The 17550-nt window shown below is 42.4% G+C and overlaps 1 protein-coding gene across 2 annotated transcripts; it reads right to left on the bottom strand.

The window, feature by feature from the left end:
• Positions 1-1137: 1137 nt before the first annotated feature.
• On the bottom strand, positions 1138-15405 carry LOC106820025 (basigin-like; the record flags this gene model as incomplete). Of its 2 annotated transcripts, XM_014824585.1 has the most annotated exon segments (7): positions 1138-1267; positions 2008-2164; positions 2488-2624; positions 3036-3278; positions 6016-6267; positions 8213-8506; positions 15242-15405. In XM_014824585.1, coding segments are annotated over 7 exon segments (1265 nt in total), but the record flags the coding sequence as incomplete, so codon positions are not given.
• Positions 15406-17550: the final 2145 nt, after the last annotated feature.

Here is a 17550-nt window from a genome sequence, read left to right as displayed (position 1 = left end):
GTACATTGCGAGAAGATTATGCCTATAGCGATGTTTCATGTTTATAAACATGACGTCATATGCGCACATGCAAAGTTTAACGGTTCAATGGCCAGCAAAGCAGATGCGTGATATTGTTCGATACAGAGCGTACGTGCACACGCACACACACACACATGTCACTCCCATGCACGCACGTGTCGTGCACACGCACGCACCGGCATCAGGTCTACGTGCACATGCAACAGCGCGTGCAACACGCACACACGAGAACGCACGCATGCACGCACGTGTACGCGCACACGAACGCACGCCCGTGTACGCTGCACACGCCACGCACGCACGAACGTGTACCTGCAGACGCGCGCACACACGCCCGCATGGCACGCACGACGCTGTACGTGCCACACGCACGCAGGCCGCATGCACGACGTGTACGTGCACACGCACGCCGCCACGCACCACGGCACGCATGCACGCACGCACACATACACACATATACATGCATATCAGTTGCTAAACACCGTAGGGTTACGGGATAGTCTTCTCGCCAGGGTTGATGCTGTTCCGCATAATGGTGTTTTCCCTTTGAATTATTGGATCCCACCATTGCCAAAACTTCCTGGAAGTCATGGATATCCAGGCGATGGAACTGTCTAAATGTTTCCGGGTCCTCACATCTCACTTCTTGTATGAGAGTGGCATAAACGCCTCGTATCTCCCTTCTCTGCAACCATTCCCTCGTCCAAATGTTACGTGTTGACGTTGACGCTGTTCGTCGACGTCGAACACGTCGAATTAATAATAGGAAAAGTAGAGTTTTCTGCTGTTCAGTGGGCGCCGACATTTTAAATCACATGCCCTATTCCTGCGCTTTCATTGGTCGGTAAATATTTGTGGCTGAGCTGATACCTCACGCAGTCCGCACACGCTGAGTTTCTGGCCTCGCGTGGCCACAAATATCAAACACGATAGATATCGGTCTCACAGCCACGCGAGGCCAAAAATCGTGCAGAATCTGTGCGCACACGCTGAGCTATCTGCTGAGCCAACGGCCTTCTTGTTTTTCTTTCTCAAATCTTGAGGCCGTTGGCTCAGCAGATAGTTCACCGTGTGCGGCGGGCTTTATGGGTCTTCACAGTCAGCACTCTTACTTACATGTTCTCGTTAGCGATGTCGTCATCATCCTCATCTTTGCTGCGCTTCTTCTCGTAGATGAATATGATCAGACAGAGAAGGGCAACCTCAGCACAGATTCCCAGGAAAGGCCACAGAGCCGCCAACTTGTCTGAAACAGTTACGGTATACGCTGTAGCACCGCGCCCTCAACGCTGAAATACCCATGTCTTAGTTTATGAATCTACAATCTTTTTCATTTCTTTCTCCTCACCTACAAGCATACGTGCAGCTTTACATACATTACCTCGTGCCCCTTCTCCCCCCTCCCTCTCTCTCCCCTGCCTGTACAGTGCATAGCACAGATTCACACAACTCTTGCTTATGTCCTGCCTCATGTGGTAAAATTATACATCACACAAACTCTACCTCCTTTACTCTGCCTGCCTCTACAATTTCAGTTGTACACACTTTGCTCTCACATATGTGACCTCTACTCCTAAAGAGGAGCTCAACATTCTAGAATTTGAGTGGTATATCATGATGACTATCACATAAAAATAGTAGGTATATACCTACACATTTCTGTCATCGCCTACATTCACTTTCGTTATTAAACATTCATGAACAAGTTTGAAAATGAAGTCATAGGCATTGCCATGACACCACATAACTAAGCTACTTCCCCGTGATGAAGTTGTGCTTGTTTACAACTAGCACATGCATAAACTAACTGAAACTAATAGTGAAATATAAGACAATGCAATCATCCTTCCTCTTAAATGAATAGCTCAGAAACACCCACAGACTGCAGCGCATGAGGCTGAAAAGTTGGCCAGCATTCTTCATGTAGCACAATTTAAACCCACCTTAAACCTGCCTCCGTTAAGTAGATCTAGAGTGCAAGCTCACCTTTAACGCGGATCGTTATCACGGTGCTCGCGTTACCAAAGTCGTTTCTAACGAGGCACTCGAACTTTCCGCTCTCTTCGTTTATCCTCGCACTGATGATCAACAGCCTCACCGAGTCGCTGTTATTCACTTGCTGCAGCATCAAATGATCGCTTTCCTACAGGAAAAAAACCCACAGAGAACGCATGATAAACACCGACACGCGACGTACTTGCACATAGAATGCATGCGCTTCAATTAACAACCAGGTGCACTCCAACCTCGCACCACCGAGCAAGAGATGCGAGCGACTACACACGTTAGATGACGCTACTCAACGCACGATGAAACATTCTCATGGATGCCTGCAGCGCTAATCTTCACTGGCTGCAACTGCAACTCTACTGATGCACGTGGGAAAAATCACCATCTCTCCACAGACAAACAGCAGCACATACTCTAATGTTGGAGCAATTATGTTGAAACGAAGCTTCTACTTACGACAAGTAGCTTGGCATCTTTGTACCAGGTCACATTGAGTCCATCTGGTGAGCCAATGGGACTGCATGTGATCGTGTGGTTATCACCCTCTATGATGTTCTTGGACTTATGGAAGGTTTCGTTAGGGTGTCCCATGACTATCAGAAAACAATGTGAACCAAGTAAACAACGCGCACAAGCGCATGTGCTGTGCAGCTGACCGCTTCTGTATGTCTTTTTAAAACTTACACAATTTTAATACACTTTAAAAAAGTAAACATCTCATTACAATGAATAAAAATCCGACGTTTGGCAGATAGACGCGTTTGTTAAATAGCAATACCCTCGACTTGTTCACAGCACAAGCTGATAGTTTGATTACAGCTACCGAATAACACATGCTACGAAAACATTCTTACCAAACGAGTTTCTGGATGAATTTTGAGTTGTTAGTAATTCGCTTTTCGCACACAGCATAAACACGCACTTAGCGATAAACTGTACACTTCGCACACGGCATGCGCACGTGGGTATCGGTCAAAGAATGCTAGCGTAGTAACAAGACGAACCTTGCAGTTCGAACTCGACGCTGGAATCGCCATTCTCGGCCGGGGTGCAGTAGTAGGCGCCAACGTCGGGCAGCTGTACATCCTTAACGGTCAGCGATGCATTCGTTCCAAAATCATACTTCTCCGTCAGCGATTCGTTCAGTGCGGCGCCCTCTTTTGTCCACTGCACTTTCTTATCGCTGTTGCAGTTTAGCGTCCCGCTTTCACCAAACTTGGACAGGATTATCGATTCTTTTCCAACAACTGGAAAACAGCGGACGACCAAGATAAATTGCCTTCTTTGAACACACACACAAACACGCACGTCTCACTTCAGAGAAGGTTAGCGCGTGCAGGGTTCCATTCTTGAAAACCTCGTCATATCGTTACCCCCGTCATGTACCTCTCTTTCATGTGCCTTTGCTGCATTCCAGATTCATGTTCCAGAAGCAAGCATAAACCGTGCAGAATTGAGGAAGAAATGCTACTGTGAGGAACAGGTTACCTGGAACTTCATAAGGACCGAGTTCTCAAACGTGTAGCATAAAAAATATTAAAGGCGACTGGCAAAACTGATTAAAAGTGGCATACTGGGATGTCCTAATGACACACTACATAATGAAATAAATGAATAAATCTAAACCACAAGGATTTTAATTTGGAATGCAATGAATGCCTGCTCTGTCTAAGGTAGGTAAGGTAGTACTCGCAAGTTTATTCTTTAATATGTTCATCCTACTAAAATAAATGACTTTTGTTCACCTGATATAACATCGTGGAATGACTCGGGCACTAGCAAGAAAGGTACATGTAAGCTTGACATTTTCACATGTGGTTATAATATGACCAAGAATTAACATTTTATGGCTGATACTGAAGTCACTGACATTACAGTGAACCTAACAATAGATACTTCGCTCTAACTTGCCATAATGCTTTTTAAACATGCCATTTTAATGTTTTTTGGAAATCTTTCTATTTATTGAGATAGGAAACACGAGATTTGTATGTACATTACTACACTAGATGTTACTAATCATACTTGAAAAAAATACTGCTGATAATGTCAGCTTTCATACGTGTGTCATATCATGCGTGTTACATGTACAGTTGCTACCAAATGCACCTAATGTGTAACTGCACCGAAAGTATTCTATTTATATAATGTGTTTGTCTAGTGATGTTTGTGATGGGCCCATAACTTGCGGACGATTTTGATTCAGGGTTCTCCCCAGGCCTTCAACGCATGTTGGTCTGACATGCCTCCAAAGATAAAAGTAATTTGCGACATCCCATAAATCCTCCAACATGCATTAATTTCCAGCAGTTTACTTTTGACAATCCCAACACCGCCATGCTATGTTCTCAAACCTTGGTGTATACATCTCCGAACTGATCCAGTTACATGTGTATTGGGGCCGCTTATGACACCCATAATTGACTCTAGTTGGTTCAACCCCACCCCCTACTGGACCCATCCCTCTTTATCCATAAATGACATTGCTTTCCTGGGGAGAATTCTGTGGTTGAATAATCTAACTGCAAACCATCTCAAGTAATCGCAATGTAGCAAAATAAAAATATTCTATCGAGCTTTTTTAGAGTTATTAAAAAGTTACACCACATGCTATAAATACTGCTGAAATAAAACACTACATGGTGTTGTTTTCCTTATATCGGTTATGGTATTTTTATATTACCCAACACCCTTGGCCACCGAGAAAGCGTTGGAAGTGGCCACGCACTGTATGTTACAAGTTCGAACTACGGCTACGTACAACAGTATACGTGGTGTACACCGACAAACGCAGTAAACTGCTACATGCAAGTTATCGTAAGCCAACAGACATGTACTCATGAGGCGATCCCGAGTGTATCAAAGTTCGCATCTCAGATTGCCCATAGTGACAGTCACGGCCGGCTACATCCCATAAACAGTACGAGTGAAGAGCATGCGTTTACGATATACTATAAACCAAATCAACATCGACCACTCACAAAACAGGTGAATAAATATGCCTGCACATAACTGTTAGTGATAAACACGTGATGACGAAACAAGGTCACATGCTCCTAACTTTTCCCACTCCCCCCAGGTTTTGTTCAAGAAGAAGATTAGCTACAGTGTAAAATGTGTATGTGATGACAAATCTTCTTGCATGACAATGATTCGCATTTGGTACAATCCGACGGTTTGGACAACTCGACCAAATTTGCACATCATAAATCATGTACTTGCACGTGCAACCGCACAGACGACTATAGGTGTCCATATTCGTGTACACATTTCTTACTGAATGCATAGACTTTGGTCTAAAACTTAAGATAAATGATGATCTCTACGATAAATCTCTGAAACTGCAAAACACGAGAAAAATATTAAATTAACCAGGAAAAAGAACAGCATGAACCTTCAGTGACAGCGAAGGAATTTCTACATGTATCAACGGCGTGCAGCAAGATAACCTAAAACAAATAAAAAATCGCACAAAAAATACATACATTTCACTACAAAATGTTGGCAAATGCATGTAGCTACAGGTGGTAATTTATCTGTCGCTCTATCGCAATCCTCTCAAATGTTTCACCACCGTAACGCAGAACGTACGCACAAAAAAGTACGCACCCACCCCCCAAATCTTCAATGATGACAAAACCCTTCTCACGCGCGTGAAACGGCTGTGCGACAGAGACCGAGATAAATCACTCCTGTAGCTGGCAGAGTGTATACATGTGCAGTGTGTGAAGGCAGCCGATTTCAAGAGCAACGCCATTCTAAAACTCATAAGACTCTCAACAGGCACTACAGCAGAAAACATTCAGCAGAAAATAAACGTGAGAAGGTGCACAACACGGCCCACGCGTCCCGAAGCAGAAAGTGGACGCGTCAAGGGAGGGGGGAGGCGAGAGAAAAGGCGCCTCGGAGGTGCGCACGACACACTTCTCGAATGAGTCGCCGACGCGCGTGCGGCCCACCAGGGGGCGGCACGTTGCCTCTTACCGCGCACAGTGATGTTGACGCTTGGAGTCGGACCCTCGATGCCCGAAAGCCTGCACATGTATACACCCGAGCTACGCATCGCAACATCGACTATTATCAACGTGTTATTCTTTAGCAGCCTGTAGCGATCGTCTGTGGTCACCAAGTGGCCATCCTTGCTCCACACCACCTCCCACGCTTTGGGGTGCGGAGTGCAGTAAAGTAGGCCATTTGAGCCACTGTCCAGGGTGACTTCACTAGGTGAGCTTTCCACTACAAGTTGGCAAAGAAAGATGAACACGTAAGAACATTCACATCAGACCAAGGCCGCTAACACGACCTCTGAAAAACATACACATACGCAAGAGTTAGTGAAACCATATGAAACCACGACTAATGTAAATAATAATAAGTTCCTGCTCTACGCAAAATTACATTCCCCATCGAATATAACTAAATGTGAAAGTAATGTCGCCAGCTGGTATTATTATGAAAAAAACTGCAACAGACAAATCTGTAATCTTCATCTATCCCAATTGACCTATGATCTCACCTACTGTCAAATAACGTATCAGTATAATTTTTAAAGATTATATATAATTATTTTTACAATAGAATCAACTTTTGCACTTGTTTGTTTTTCTTCTACCTTTGCTGCTAAGATAAAGGAGACGGGCAGACGGGATGCACATGCAGATATAAACTAATCTTATTCAATCACGCATTCAACCACCCTGATACTCTCAGTCAGTCAGTCAGTCAGTCAGTCAGTCAGTCAGTCAGTCAGTCAGTCAGTCAGTCAGTCAGTCAGTCAGTCAGTCAGTCAGTCAGTCAGTCAGTCAGGTCAGTCAGTCAGTCAGTCAGTCAGTCAGTCAGTCAGTCAGTCAGTCAGCCACACATGCACACACCCAGCCCCATGTTACTTTAATATCAGCCTACCCTGACCGACCGCACTCAACACTGACGCACTTGAATCGACCATGAAACACGTTCGCACCCACCACACACTCATCACGCGTAAGTTCGCAGATCGATCAATTGAAGGAGGCCAGAAAAAAGTCGTAGCTAAACGAAGCTCTTTCTTTGCAAAACCGGTTCGAACTCCCGGCGAAAATAGTAAACACTGCTATTACTTAAAGCAGGGGTTCTTAACCTGTGGTCCATGGACCCCTTTGGGATCCGTGGATGGGCTTCAGGAGGTCTGTGAACCAGGCGCATAAAAAAATTTGTTTATGTGCTTATGTGCATTTTTCTGGGGAGGGGTCCGTAGCTTTCACCAGATTCCGAAAGGGGTCCATGACTCAAAAAAGGTTAAGAACCACTGACGTAAAGGATTATTATGATAGTGTAGTACATAGCAAACTTGTAACTGATATAACCCAGAAGCAGAGGGACTGCCTAAGCTACGGCTGATGATTGTGCATACATGTACTGTGAGCATCCGAATTATATACTCACATGCATGTGTCATGTGACATATATGTCATATGTATGTATGTGTATATATTATTATGTATATATGTGTAATCAATCATGTAGGATAGAAATGATGGTGAAAGTGAAATGATAAAATCGATTTAAACAAAAAATATAATGTAACTGTAAATCTAAGACTGTTCCTAAGCTGTACATAAATTATACAAACACATATGTCTATATGTATGTATAATAAAGATCTGTACAACGTAAACTATTAACTACTTCTATAGTCTATTAGTATTAACTTATAATAGCTACGTCTCATATTGGTTTTCCATACTACATTCCTTACATGGAGTAGATTTGTGGACTATCGAAATGTTAGCCTATATAAAAATTGACAAAATACATTTACAAATAATAATTTAAATCTACTGTGCATTTAACAAGTCAGCACAAAGCTAACAGATTTCTACTGACAAAACCAAGACGTATTCTGTTACACAGCACTTGGAGTATTTTTTGCAATATTTGTTCTAGGAGACGTAGCTATTTTAAGCATGACAAACTAAAAGATCATTCGTGTAAATCAACTTCAAAACTGCATCTAATGACAGCTAGTCTCTACGGTAATACACGGTTTCACAACTGATCACAAGCGAATCATCTGAAACGATGGTGCGGAACAATGCTTTAGTCACACTCTGCAAGACAATATTAGAGAACCTGACAGATATTATTACAACTCAACACCATGCAGTAAATGCAGCGTGCCACCAGGAAGAGGTTTGGCACTTACCGGTGACAACCACTACCTTGAAGGGATCTGGGTTGCCATCGCTCATGCACCTATATGAGCCTGAATGGCTGGGAGACAAGTTCTCAATCGTCAGAATGCTCTCCACCATGTTCTTCGAATAGAGCGAGTTTACCGTAATTGATGTACCCGCTACACCGTTGATTATTTTAACATTATTCTTTGTCCACTGAATTAGCACGGGCGATGGGGACACTGTACATTTAAGCGTCATAGTGTCCCCAGCCTGGTACACATGTTGCCCCGTTATGATCTGATTATAGATGGTGTCCTGGCCTGTGTGCATAAAAAGTTGATAAAAGTTAGTACATTTCTAAATGCGGAAATGACACAAATAAATGAAGGAAGCACTTTGAGGTGACCATCTCGGACACGCTAGGTAATAGGTACTGCTCACTTAAACAAAACAAAGTGAAAATGAGCAATATCCACATCACAAACACATACAAACATTACAGTTCTTTAAATACTTCAAAATATTTTTTCTAAATGCTCTTCCCCACGAAACCTGCAGGTTGGATCAAGTTTCCATACTTGCAGAAAAACGGGAAATTTTTATTTTAATCAAATACCTGCATTAGTAGTGTGAACTTATTCCCAGCACGGAGTCATACCACAACTCCTATTTTTGGGATCTTATCACCAATGTCCATGCCTATAGAGTCGACTACAGTACACAACCGGTTTACCAAGACGTGAAACAATGAAGTACAGCTCTGTACAACATACATGCGTGAGCTGTGAAGGCTTTACTAGTGGAACCTAACAATATGGCAGTCGAAAAAGCCAATGTCGCAAACAAAATGAGTGCATCAGATCTTCACAATAAAATAATGAGTATTTTATAATAATCAGTGTAAATTTAAAAACAAGTTAAAACTATAAAAACTTATATATATATTTAAAGTTTTAACTATAAATGTAAAAATTGCATTTTGATTTACAAAACAATATTCTCACTACCTCAACATACACATTGTATAAAACATTATCTATCAGTTAAACCAGCTGCACGAATGTCAAATAAACCTATACCAAAAAATGACCCTACTTGAAGTTTGAATGCCTAAATATAGTAAAGCCAAAGAGAAAGATAAACTGTACTATTACAATGAGTTTGAAACCAAATTAATACATCTCTCCACTCATCCATTACATTATCTACTGGTCCTTATGTGACTATAACGTTATAAAACACAACTTCAAATCCTGTAACCCTAATTATATTGTCTATGCTTGAAAGTGAGAGCAAACTGAATTTGACAAAAAATTAAAATAAATGTGTCTAGACACGTAAAATAGTACGTAGATAGTAAATCAGTTGATGGTTGACGAATGATAAATTATGAAATCCAACAGAATCCCATCAAGAAATATCATCATGGCATGCACTACCGTACTCTTTTGCACAAGGCAATACAAGAACGAATTAAAAATTGTTCTCTCATTTAGTGTTTTGACATTTTACAAAGTGATATTAACGATTTGAGGCGTGTAATTATCGATAATCATAAATCAAGTAAATTCAAGGCAACTGTAGCCATTTTTAACTTTAACTAGACAGAGGGCACTCACGGAGAGTGCCAGCATGTAACATGTATGTGTATAACAGCTGGCTCGCTGCTGGTTGCTGCTGACTGGACGCCCTAAGGCGAGCTGCTGCTGACTGGACGCCCTAAGGCGAGCTGCTGCTGACTCGACGCCCTAAGGCGAGCTGCTGCTGAATCGATCGCGCGAACACTAGTGGCTACACACACACACGAGACCGATTACATTACCTCCTTGGCGAAGGTAATAAGCACTACCATCCAAGCACTGGTCCGAAACTGTCATTGCTGGTTGCAATTGTACAGTTTGCTCTTGTAAGTTAGAAAAATAACATTCTTTAAAAGTGCCATCTCATCACGAGCCATACTAATACAGCAAGAAAGTGAATTGCCTGAATAAATTGTCTGAATAAATAGTCAACGCTGATCCAGGATGGTAACATGTAACCATACATAGAATCATAAATTAGAAGTATTGTAATTGTGTTCCTTGTGTTGTCATCATATTTGGGAGTCTATTATAACTAAATATAAGTTTAGTTTAAGTTAAGGCTAAGACACACTGCAGCGACAGCGACTGACCGTAACGACAAACGACTTCAGAAAATTAGAAACAATTGTTTCCTATGAGCCATTTCACACACACGCGACAACGACCGGCGACAACCTCGACGACAAAAATATTTAGACTGTTTCTATTCTCCAGCGACAGTCACGAGCAACACTTTACAAATAGCCAATCACAGCCGTTTCCATCGGCACGTGACATAACGATTACGTCATAAATAACCCATAATGCTAGCCAAGACGTAGACTGGTCTCCGGCGCTAAACTCCCGCCGCATGTCACAAACAATGGGGCCGCGAATCAGTCTTCATCAGTATCATGTATTCACATAATATATTAATACATGATACTTTGCTGCGTATAATTTTATCCTTATACTTATCCTTATACCTAGAGAGTTTTTGCAGCCTGTTATTTAAAGGCAGTGGCTACGGGTACGGTAGCCGTATCTTAATGTCTGTGTCTCGAGGCTACGGGTACGGGAGTCCATTCGCTTTCATACTTAACGAGACAAAGATGGCGGCTGTGGCGCCAGATTTCGAAATAACGCCTTGGGAAATAAATTCACGATTTGAGAGTAGATAGGCTACTGAACCCTAACCAACCCTAAAAGCCTTAACCCTAATCCTAACCTAGTACGGCCAAAAATGGGCTTCAAACGACGGGGGGAGCGGCTACCGTACTCGAGCCATCGCGGTATTTAAAAAAAAGCAGCAGCAGAGTTTTGCCGTTTGTTCATAGTGATTTGTACTCACTCGTGGCATGCTGGGTGAACTTGATCTAAGTCGGTCGCCTCTACGGTTTCGCCAGTCTCCGCGGACTTTGTTCTTGTCGTTACGGTCCGGTTCCGCGTGTGGTGCACGCTCGCAGCATAGGCCAGGCTAACCCGACCAGGCCTGTGTGACAGACGTCAATATATTCAGCCTAAATCCATACATTGAAAAATCTTACCTCACATAACACTGCAACAATACGTATATCTCCAAAAATAAAATAACAGCTAAGATTTCTGCGTGTGTTATAAGTATAACGCTTCACCTTATATGTATTGCAGTTGTTATTCGAAAACTAATACCTTCAGTCGCTGTGCACAGTGAAATTCCAAGATCGCGAACCAAAAATTCTCAAAACTAAAACGCCAACGGGCGCTCTTCGTTCCAAGTGCGTCATGCTTTGAACTCAACTGCGGAATACCCGAACGACATAACATACATAGCATCTGCAACTTCGCAGTTGCGGCGAGCAAAAATTAGTCATCATATACTTCGATATATATAAAATATTAAAAACATTGAAAAACCAAAACATCATCCTACAACAACATTAAGGCATAATAGGCGCATCGATGTGGTGGAGTTGCAATTTAACGAATGCAAGTAACGAACTTTTGTGTAGTTAATAAGTACATTACCTTAAGCCAAACGCGTATTAGTTTGTCAATACATGCTGTTACTAAGAAATGTCAATTTGAAATCCGGAGGTCCACAAATCAGTTGAGCTGACATTGATTTACAAGTTTCGAAACGCGCATACTTCGAAACGAGGTTGATACAGATTTATAAGTACCAACCGACATTTTCGCAGACAGCATTTCGTCAATAAACGCACGGCCGCATGCATTATTCGCTCGCCGAACCGCAATGGCAAAATAGTAACAGTACCGATGTCACTGTATATGTAACATAGCTAATTGTAAGAAACGGAATCACACGTACAATCACGGACAAGCCGTCGATAATGTAAGTATGCTGTGTGGGCCAAAGCTATGGGAAGATCGTGGACTAACCACGGCCACAGACTAAACATGGAATGCCGTCTGTATATTGGTCAAACGAATACACCTGTGTCTGAAATTGAAGACATGTGGGTACCCGTTCATTAGCACCCACGGTTATTTACTTGTGCCTCAATACCTAGAATACACCCAGAGATACATTCTACTAGCTCATTAGTCGTATATAAGCATCCTGGGACAAACAATTCTCTGCTAAACACCCGTAGCAACATGTGACGTTGCCTAACCGAATTCGAGGCTATTTTGCCTGGCAACCAATTTAGCGTTGGCGCCAGATTACCAGATTTACGGATTTCAATTAGACATTTCTTAGTAATTAGCAGTGATTTTGGACAAACTAATACGCGTTTGACTATAAGGTAATGTACTTATTAACTACAGAAGGTGCCAGTTACTGTAGCATTCGTCAACTTTGTATAATCAATGGGCCTATTATGCCTTTAATAATTATCATTGCGAAGATATGTACCTGCCTTGTGTTTAGGCCTACACACTGTGAAAATCAGGTCCATTGCCGATTTTAGTCGCACTGAACATGGCGGCTGTCTGGTTGTTTTGATCCAATTCATCTCAGAAAAACAGCATAACTCGATAAATAAGTAGCGCCCAGTAGCGCCCAGTTACCGCGAGCAAGCCAGAGGTTTATAGATTCGTTTGAGCTATTACATGTGACGCTAGCTGTGTCGATAGTTGGATACCGAGCCAACTACATGGATTTATGGGCAAGAATTTGAAACGGTATTCTAACCCTAGCAATACCGTTTCTTGGAGCTAGGCCAGGGCCTGCATACCTCCCAAAGTGACGCGTCGTCGACCGACCAATCGGAGCGCTCGCAGCTCAGGCACTAAAGCTGATAAATATAAAGCTAAACCCTAACCCTTACCAGTAACCATCCACTCACAATAGCCAGCTTAAATAATGCAACCACAAAACATCGCATTAGCATGTCACATCATCACAAAACATCATACTTTAGTGCCTGAGCTGCGAGCGCTCCGATTGGTCGGTCAACGACGCGTCTCTTTGGGAGGAGCTGCGAGCGCTCCGATTGGTCGAGGCATGCAGGCACTATCTGTGAGTGTCGCTGCAGTGTCTTGGCCTTTACTCTGTCACTGTGTTACGGTCCTTGGGTTTTTTGGCATAGTATTATATTGACTTGTCACGACTTACTCGATGTACATGTTAAACCAGGGCTCGAATTAACCGACGGTGCCCCTATCAATCGCCGTACTGCATCTGAAAATCCAACCCGACCGACGGCAGTGACCTGCCTTGCCCTTTTCTGTAATTGCCGTCGGTGCCTCTGGCTAGACTGGTTCGCGGCCGCACTGTTTGTCGCAGAGCGTGTACATTGTCTAGCAGAGCGTGAGGCCGGTACCAGTCTACCCTTCGGCAAAAACAATAACGCAGGCCTCGAATTAAGCGACGAGAGGGGCAAGGCAATTTTTTGGGGGCATGTGAGAAATTGCCTTGAATTTTCTCTAAAATGGATGGGCACCGAGGCAATTTTAAAAGGCATCGAGGCAACTCTCACAATTTGAGAAGGGCACCAAGGCCATTGTTATGGAAAACTTTGTGTCATCGTATGAATTCTACTAAAATTTCTCTAAATTTACTGCACTTAGCAAGCTACACACCGTACAGATCACTGGCCATTCTTGCGCGAGCGTCGTTTCCCGCGCTTTAAATCGCACGCGGGCCGAGTCCGGGCGTGCAGCATTCGTGTTCTACCACGCGCATACACATGCAGGTGCACTATTTATCGATCGTCTACTGGCAGCGGTTGGCAGCAATACCACGTTATTGTTTTTGCCGCCGGGTAGACTGGTATCCGGCCTCACGCTCTGCGACAAACAGTGCGGGCGCGAACCAGTCTAGCCAGAGGCAGAGGCACCGACGGCAATTACAGAAAAGGGCAAGGCAGGTCACTGCCGTCGGTCGGGTTGGATTTTCAGGGGCAGTACGGCGATTGATAGGGGCACCGCCGGCAATTGCCGCCGGTGCCGTCGGTTAATTCGAGCCCTGGTGGTATTGCTGCCAACCGCTGCCAGTAGACAATCGATAAATCGTGCACCTGTGTATGCCCGTGGTAGAACACGAATATTTAAATGCTGCACGCCCGGACTCGGCCCGCGCGTGATTTAAAGCGCGGGAAACAAAGCTCGCACAAGAATGGCCAGTGCGCATGATCTGTACGGTGTGTAGCTTGCTAAGTGCAGTAAATTTAGAGAAAGTTTTTTATAACAATGGCCTTGATGTCTTTTAAAATTGCCTTGGTGCCCATCCACTTTAGAGAAAATTCAAGGCAATTTCTCACATGCCCCCCAAAAATTGCCTTGCCCCTCTCGTCGCTTAATTCGAGGCCTGTGTTAAACTAATATTGGAGCCAACGTGCAAATTGCACAGACTTGTTTCAGATAACACAAAGTATCAAATTATGACTTTTAGTTTTATGTATTACTATTACTGCAATTGCCGCCGGTGCCGTCGGTTAATTCGAGCCCTGGTGGTATTGCTGCCAACCGCTGCCAGTAGACAATCGATAAATCGTGCACCTGTGTATGCCCGTGGTAGAACACGAATATTTAAATGCTGCACGCCCGGACTCGGCCCGCGCGTGATTTAAAGCGCGGGAAACAAAGCTCGCACAAGAATGGCCAGTGCGCATGATCTGTACGGTGTGTAGCTTGCTAAGTGCAGTAAATTTAGAGAAAGTTTTTTATAACAATGGCCTTGATGTCTTTTAAAATTGCCTTGGTGCCCATCCACTTTAGAGAAAATTCAAGGCAATTTCTCACATGCCCCCCAAAAATTGCCTTGCCCCTCTCGTCGCTTAATTCGAGGCCTGTGTTAAACTAATATTGGAGCCAACGTGCAAATTGCACAGACTTGTTTCAGATAACACAAAGTATCAAATTATGACTTTTAGTTTTATGTATTACTATTACTTAGTAATAGTATTAGTAGGCCTATTAGTACTATTACTATTACTAGTAATACGTCTATTAGTATTACTATTACTATTAGTATTTACTGCTAGAATTGGCAACATGAAATTTTCTACTTCTAGTGTCGATAACATTTATCTTATTAAAACTTACCGTAAGCACAGAGTGGGGCTAGCAAAGCAACTATTATTAAAGTTCTTGACATTATGGCAGGTTAAAGGTTCTGTTCGAATTGGAACTCGCAGGACGGGAAAGGATGAATTCCGTCGACAAGAACGATCTAACACTGAGCTGTGCAAAAATGGCGATAAACTATGAATCACGTGATCCACCCGATATGCTACGGTGGCGCAGCAGCGGCAACGCAATCGAAGCGATCGCTGAATAACCCCGTTGAATAGTTGTACGCCTAACCTGATCTGGACAAAGCATGATTTTTTTTTATATGCTCTGCCTCATCTAACTATGGTTGGCCATCGTACTCAAAAATAATTATTTTTTACCGCAGTAGAAATGACTTAATCGCGGTAAAATTATAGGCTTTTTTACCCAATCAGATGCCTTGTTACACATAATCTTTTATTGTTTATTACGTTTTATACGTTTTACGTATATACGTTATATATAACGTATATATAACACGTTACGTTATATATAACGTTATTATATATAATATATAATATATAACGTTATATACGTTTACGTTTATACGTTATACGTTTATTACGTTTTATTGTTTATTTACGTTGCATTAGTGCATTTATAGCCAATGAATGCGCCGCACTACGCAAGTATATTGATTACATTAATGAAAGGATTAGAAGACGAATTCATTGATTTATTGATTTATTGATTTATATAGTCAGTATCGGAAGATCTAATAAGATGTATTTACTTCGATGGTGCAATATGAATCTATAACGGACGGCAATTGCGAATTTAACTGGCTAGCTATATAAATTGACGTATCTGCATTGGCTATAGGCCTATAACATCTATATTGTACAGCAGTCTTCTTCAAAATTGCTGTACGGATCGCTATATACAGAAATTGTTGACTGGTATTTGTGATACACGATGGCCTTCAACAGAAATTGTATCGTTCTATATAACCTTTCCACAAAATAAAATATGCACCAATTTTTACGTTTAATTAAATATTACTTGCTTATCCACAGTCATCACGAAGTGATTTAACAACTTTGAAAATATTTGTATTATTTACGAATAATGTATTTTAATTAATAGCCAGAGTTCCTTATTGTCGGAGATTTGGCTGGCGTTTGTCTGCTGTCTTTCATCCCTCGCATAGGACCCAACTCCCTGCTCACGCATGTACACAGTTTGATCCTGATTGCACCCAATGTACACAGCAGTTGGATTTCATTCCATATTTACGCATTTTACTGTTTCCAGAGCACACCCTCACAGATGAACAGGCCTCCGTCTGACGCCTATCCGTGAGACTGAAATTGGGATGAAATTTGTCATATAGACGGGTGATGATACATATACAATATTTTCTCGTTTTTTGATTAATTAGTTTATCTTTGAGACAAAAATAAAGAAGCAATTTATCTTAAATGGTTGGATATATTTATACAATATTCTGTCGTCATGCATCTATATCTTATAAGATGTCAGCCACATATAGTAAGATTAACCTGTCTGCACGATGTTAACCGAGACATAAAATGTCAGCTAGATATAGCTAGTAAGGTTTACTTGCCTGCGCAATGCAGCCAGCTGCTAACGGAGTCACAAAATGACTGCTACATGTACTAAGGTAGACTCGCATACACAGTGCGAACCGAGGCACAAGGTTTCAGCTAGACGTAGTAAGATGTACTTGCCTGCACGACGATGACCCGGTACGTGATCGCATTCGATAGGCACATCCGCAAGTTCCGGAGCACGTTGACCAACTCGACCATGCTGACCACTGGCATTCAACTTGGTCGATTGAAGCTGTAATAGTAGTAGTAGTTATCGTTGTTGTTGCTGCTACTGTTGCTGGTGCCGCTGTTGTTGTTTCTGGTCCCGCTGCTGTTGTGGCTGGTGCTGATGTTGTTGCTGCTGCAGTGGCTACCGTCGTCGTAGGTTGAGGTAATCCGTCTGCTAAAATTGCTGTTAAAACATAAGAGCGCATATAGAACATTAATCATAACGACAATAGTTCCTATTGCCGATGACTACGCGGAAGTTTGCCGCAAGTTTGTTAATTTGGGTCCGATACCATACTGCTTTAAGCGTCCTATATATGTGCCATCTAATTATTGATTATTGTAGCTGCAGACCAATTACACTACAAAATTCATTCGTCACATCACTATATATATATATATATATATATATATATTTACTACTAAGTTTTCTAGTAACAAAAATAAGAATAAATTACTAGCTATTGTTGACGAGACGACATAATACACGTATAAGTACTTTGCACACGTGCATCGCTT

This window comes from Priapulus caudatus, unplaced genomic scaffold (genome assembly GCF_000485595.1).
Source record: "Priapulus caudatus unplaced genomic scaffold, Priapulus_caudatus-5.0.1 Scaffold40, whole genome shotgun sequence".
Classification (NCBI taxonomy): Eukaryota; Metazoa; Priapulida; class Priapulimorpha; order Priapulimorphida; family Priapulidae; genus Priapulus; species Priapulus caudatus.
This window is presented reverse-complemented; position numbering and strand designations above follow the sequence as displayed.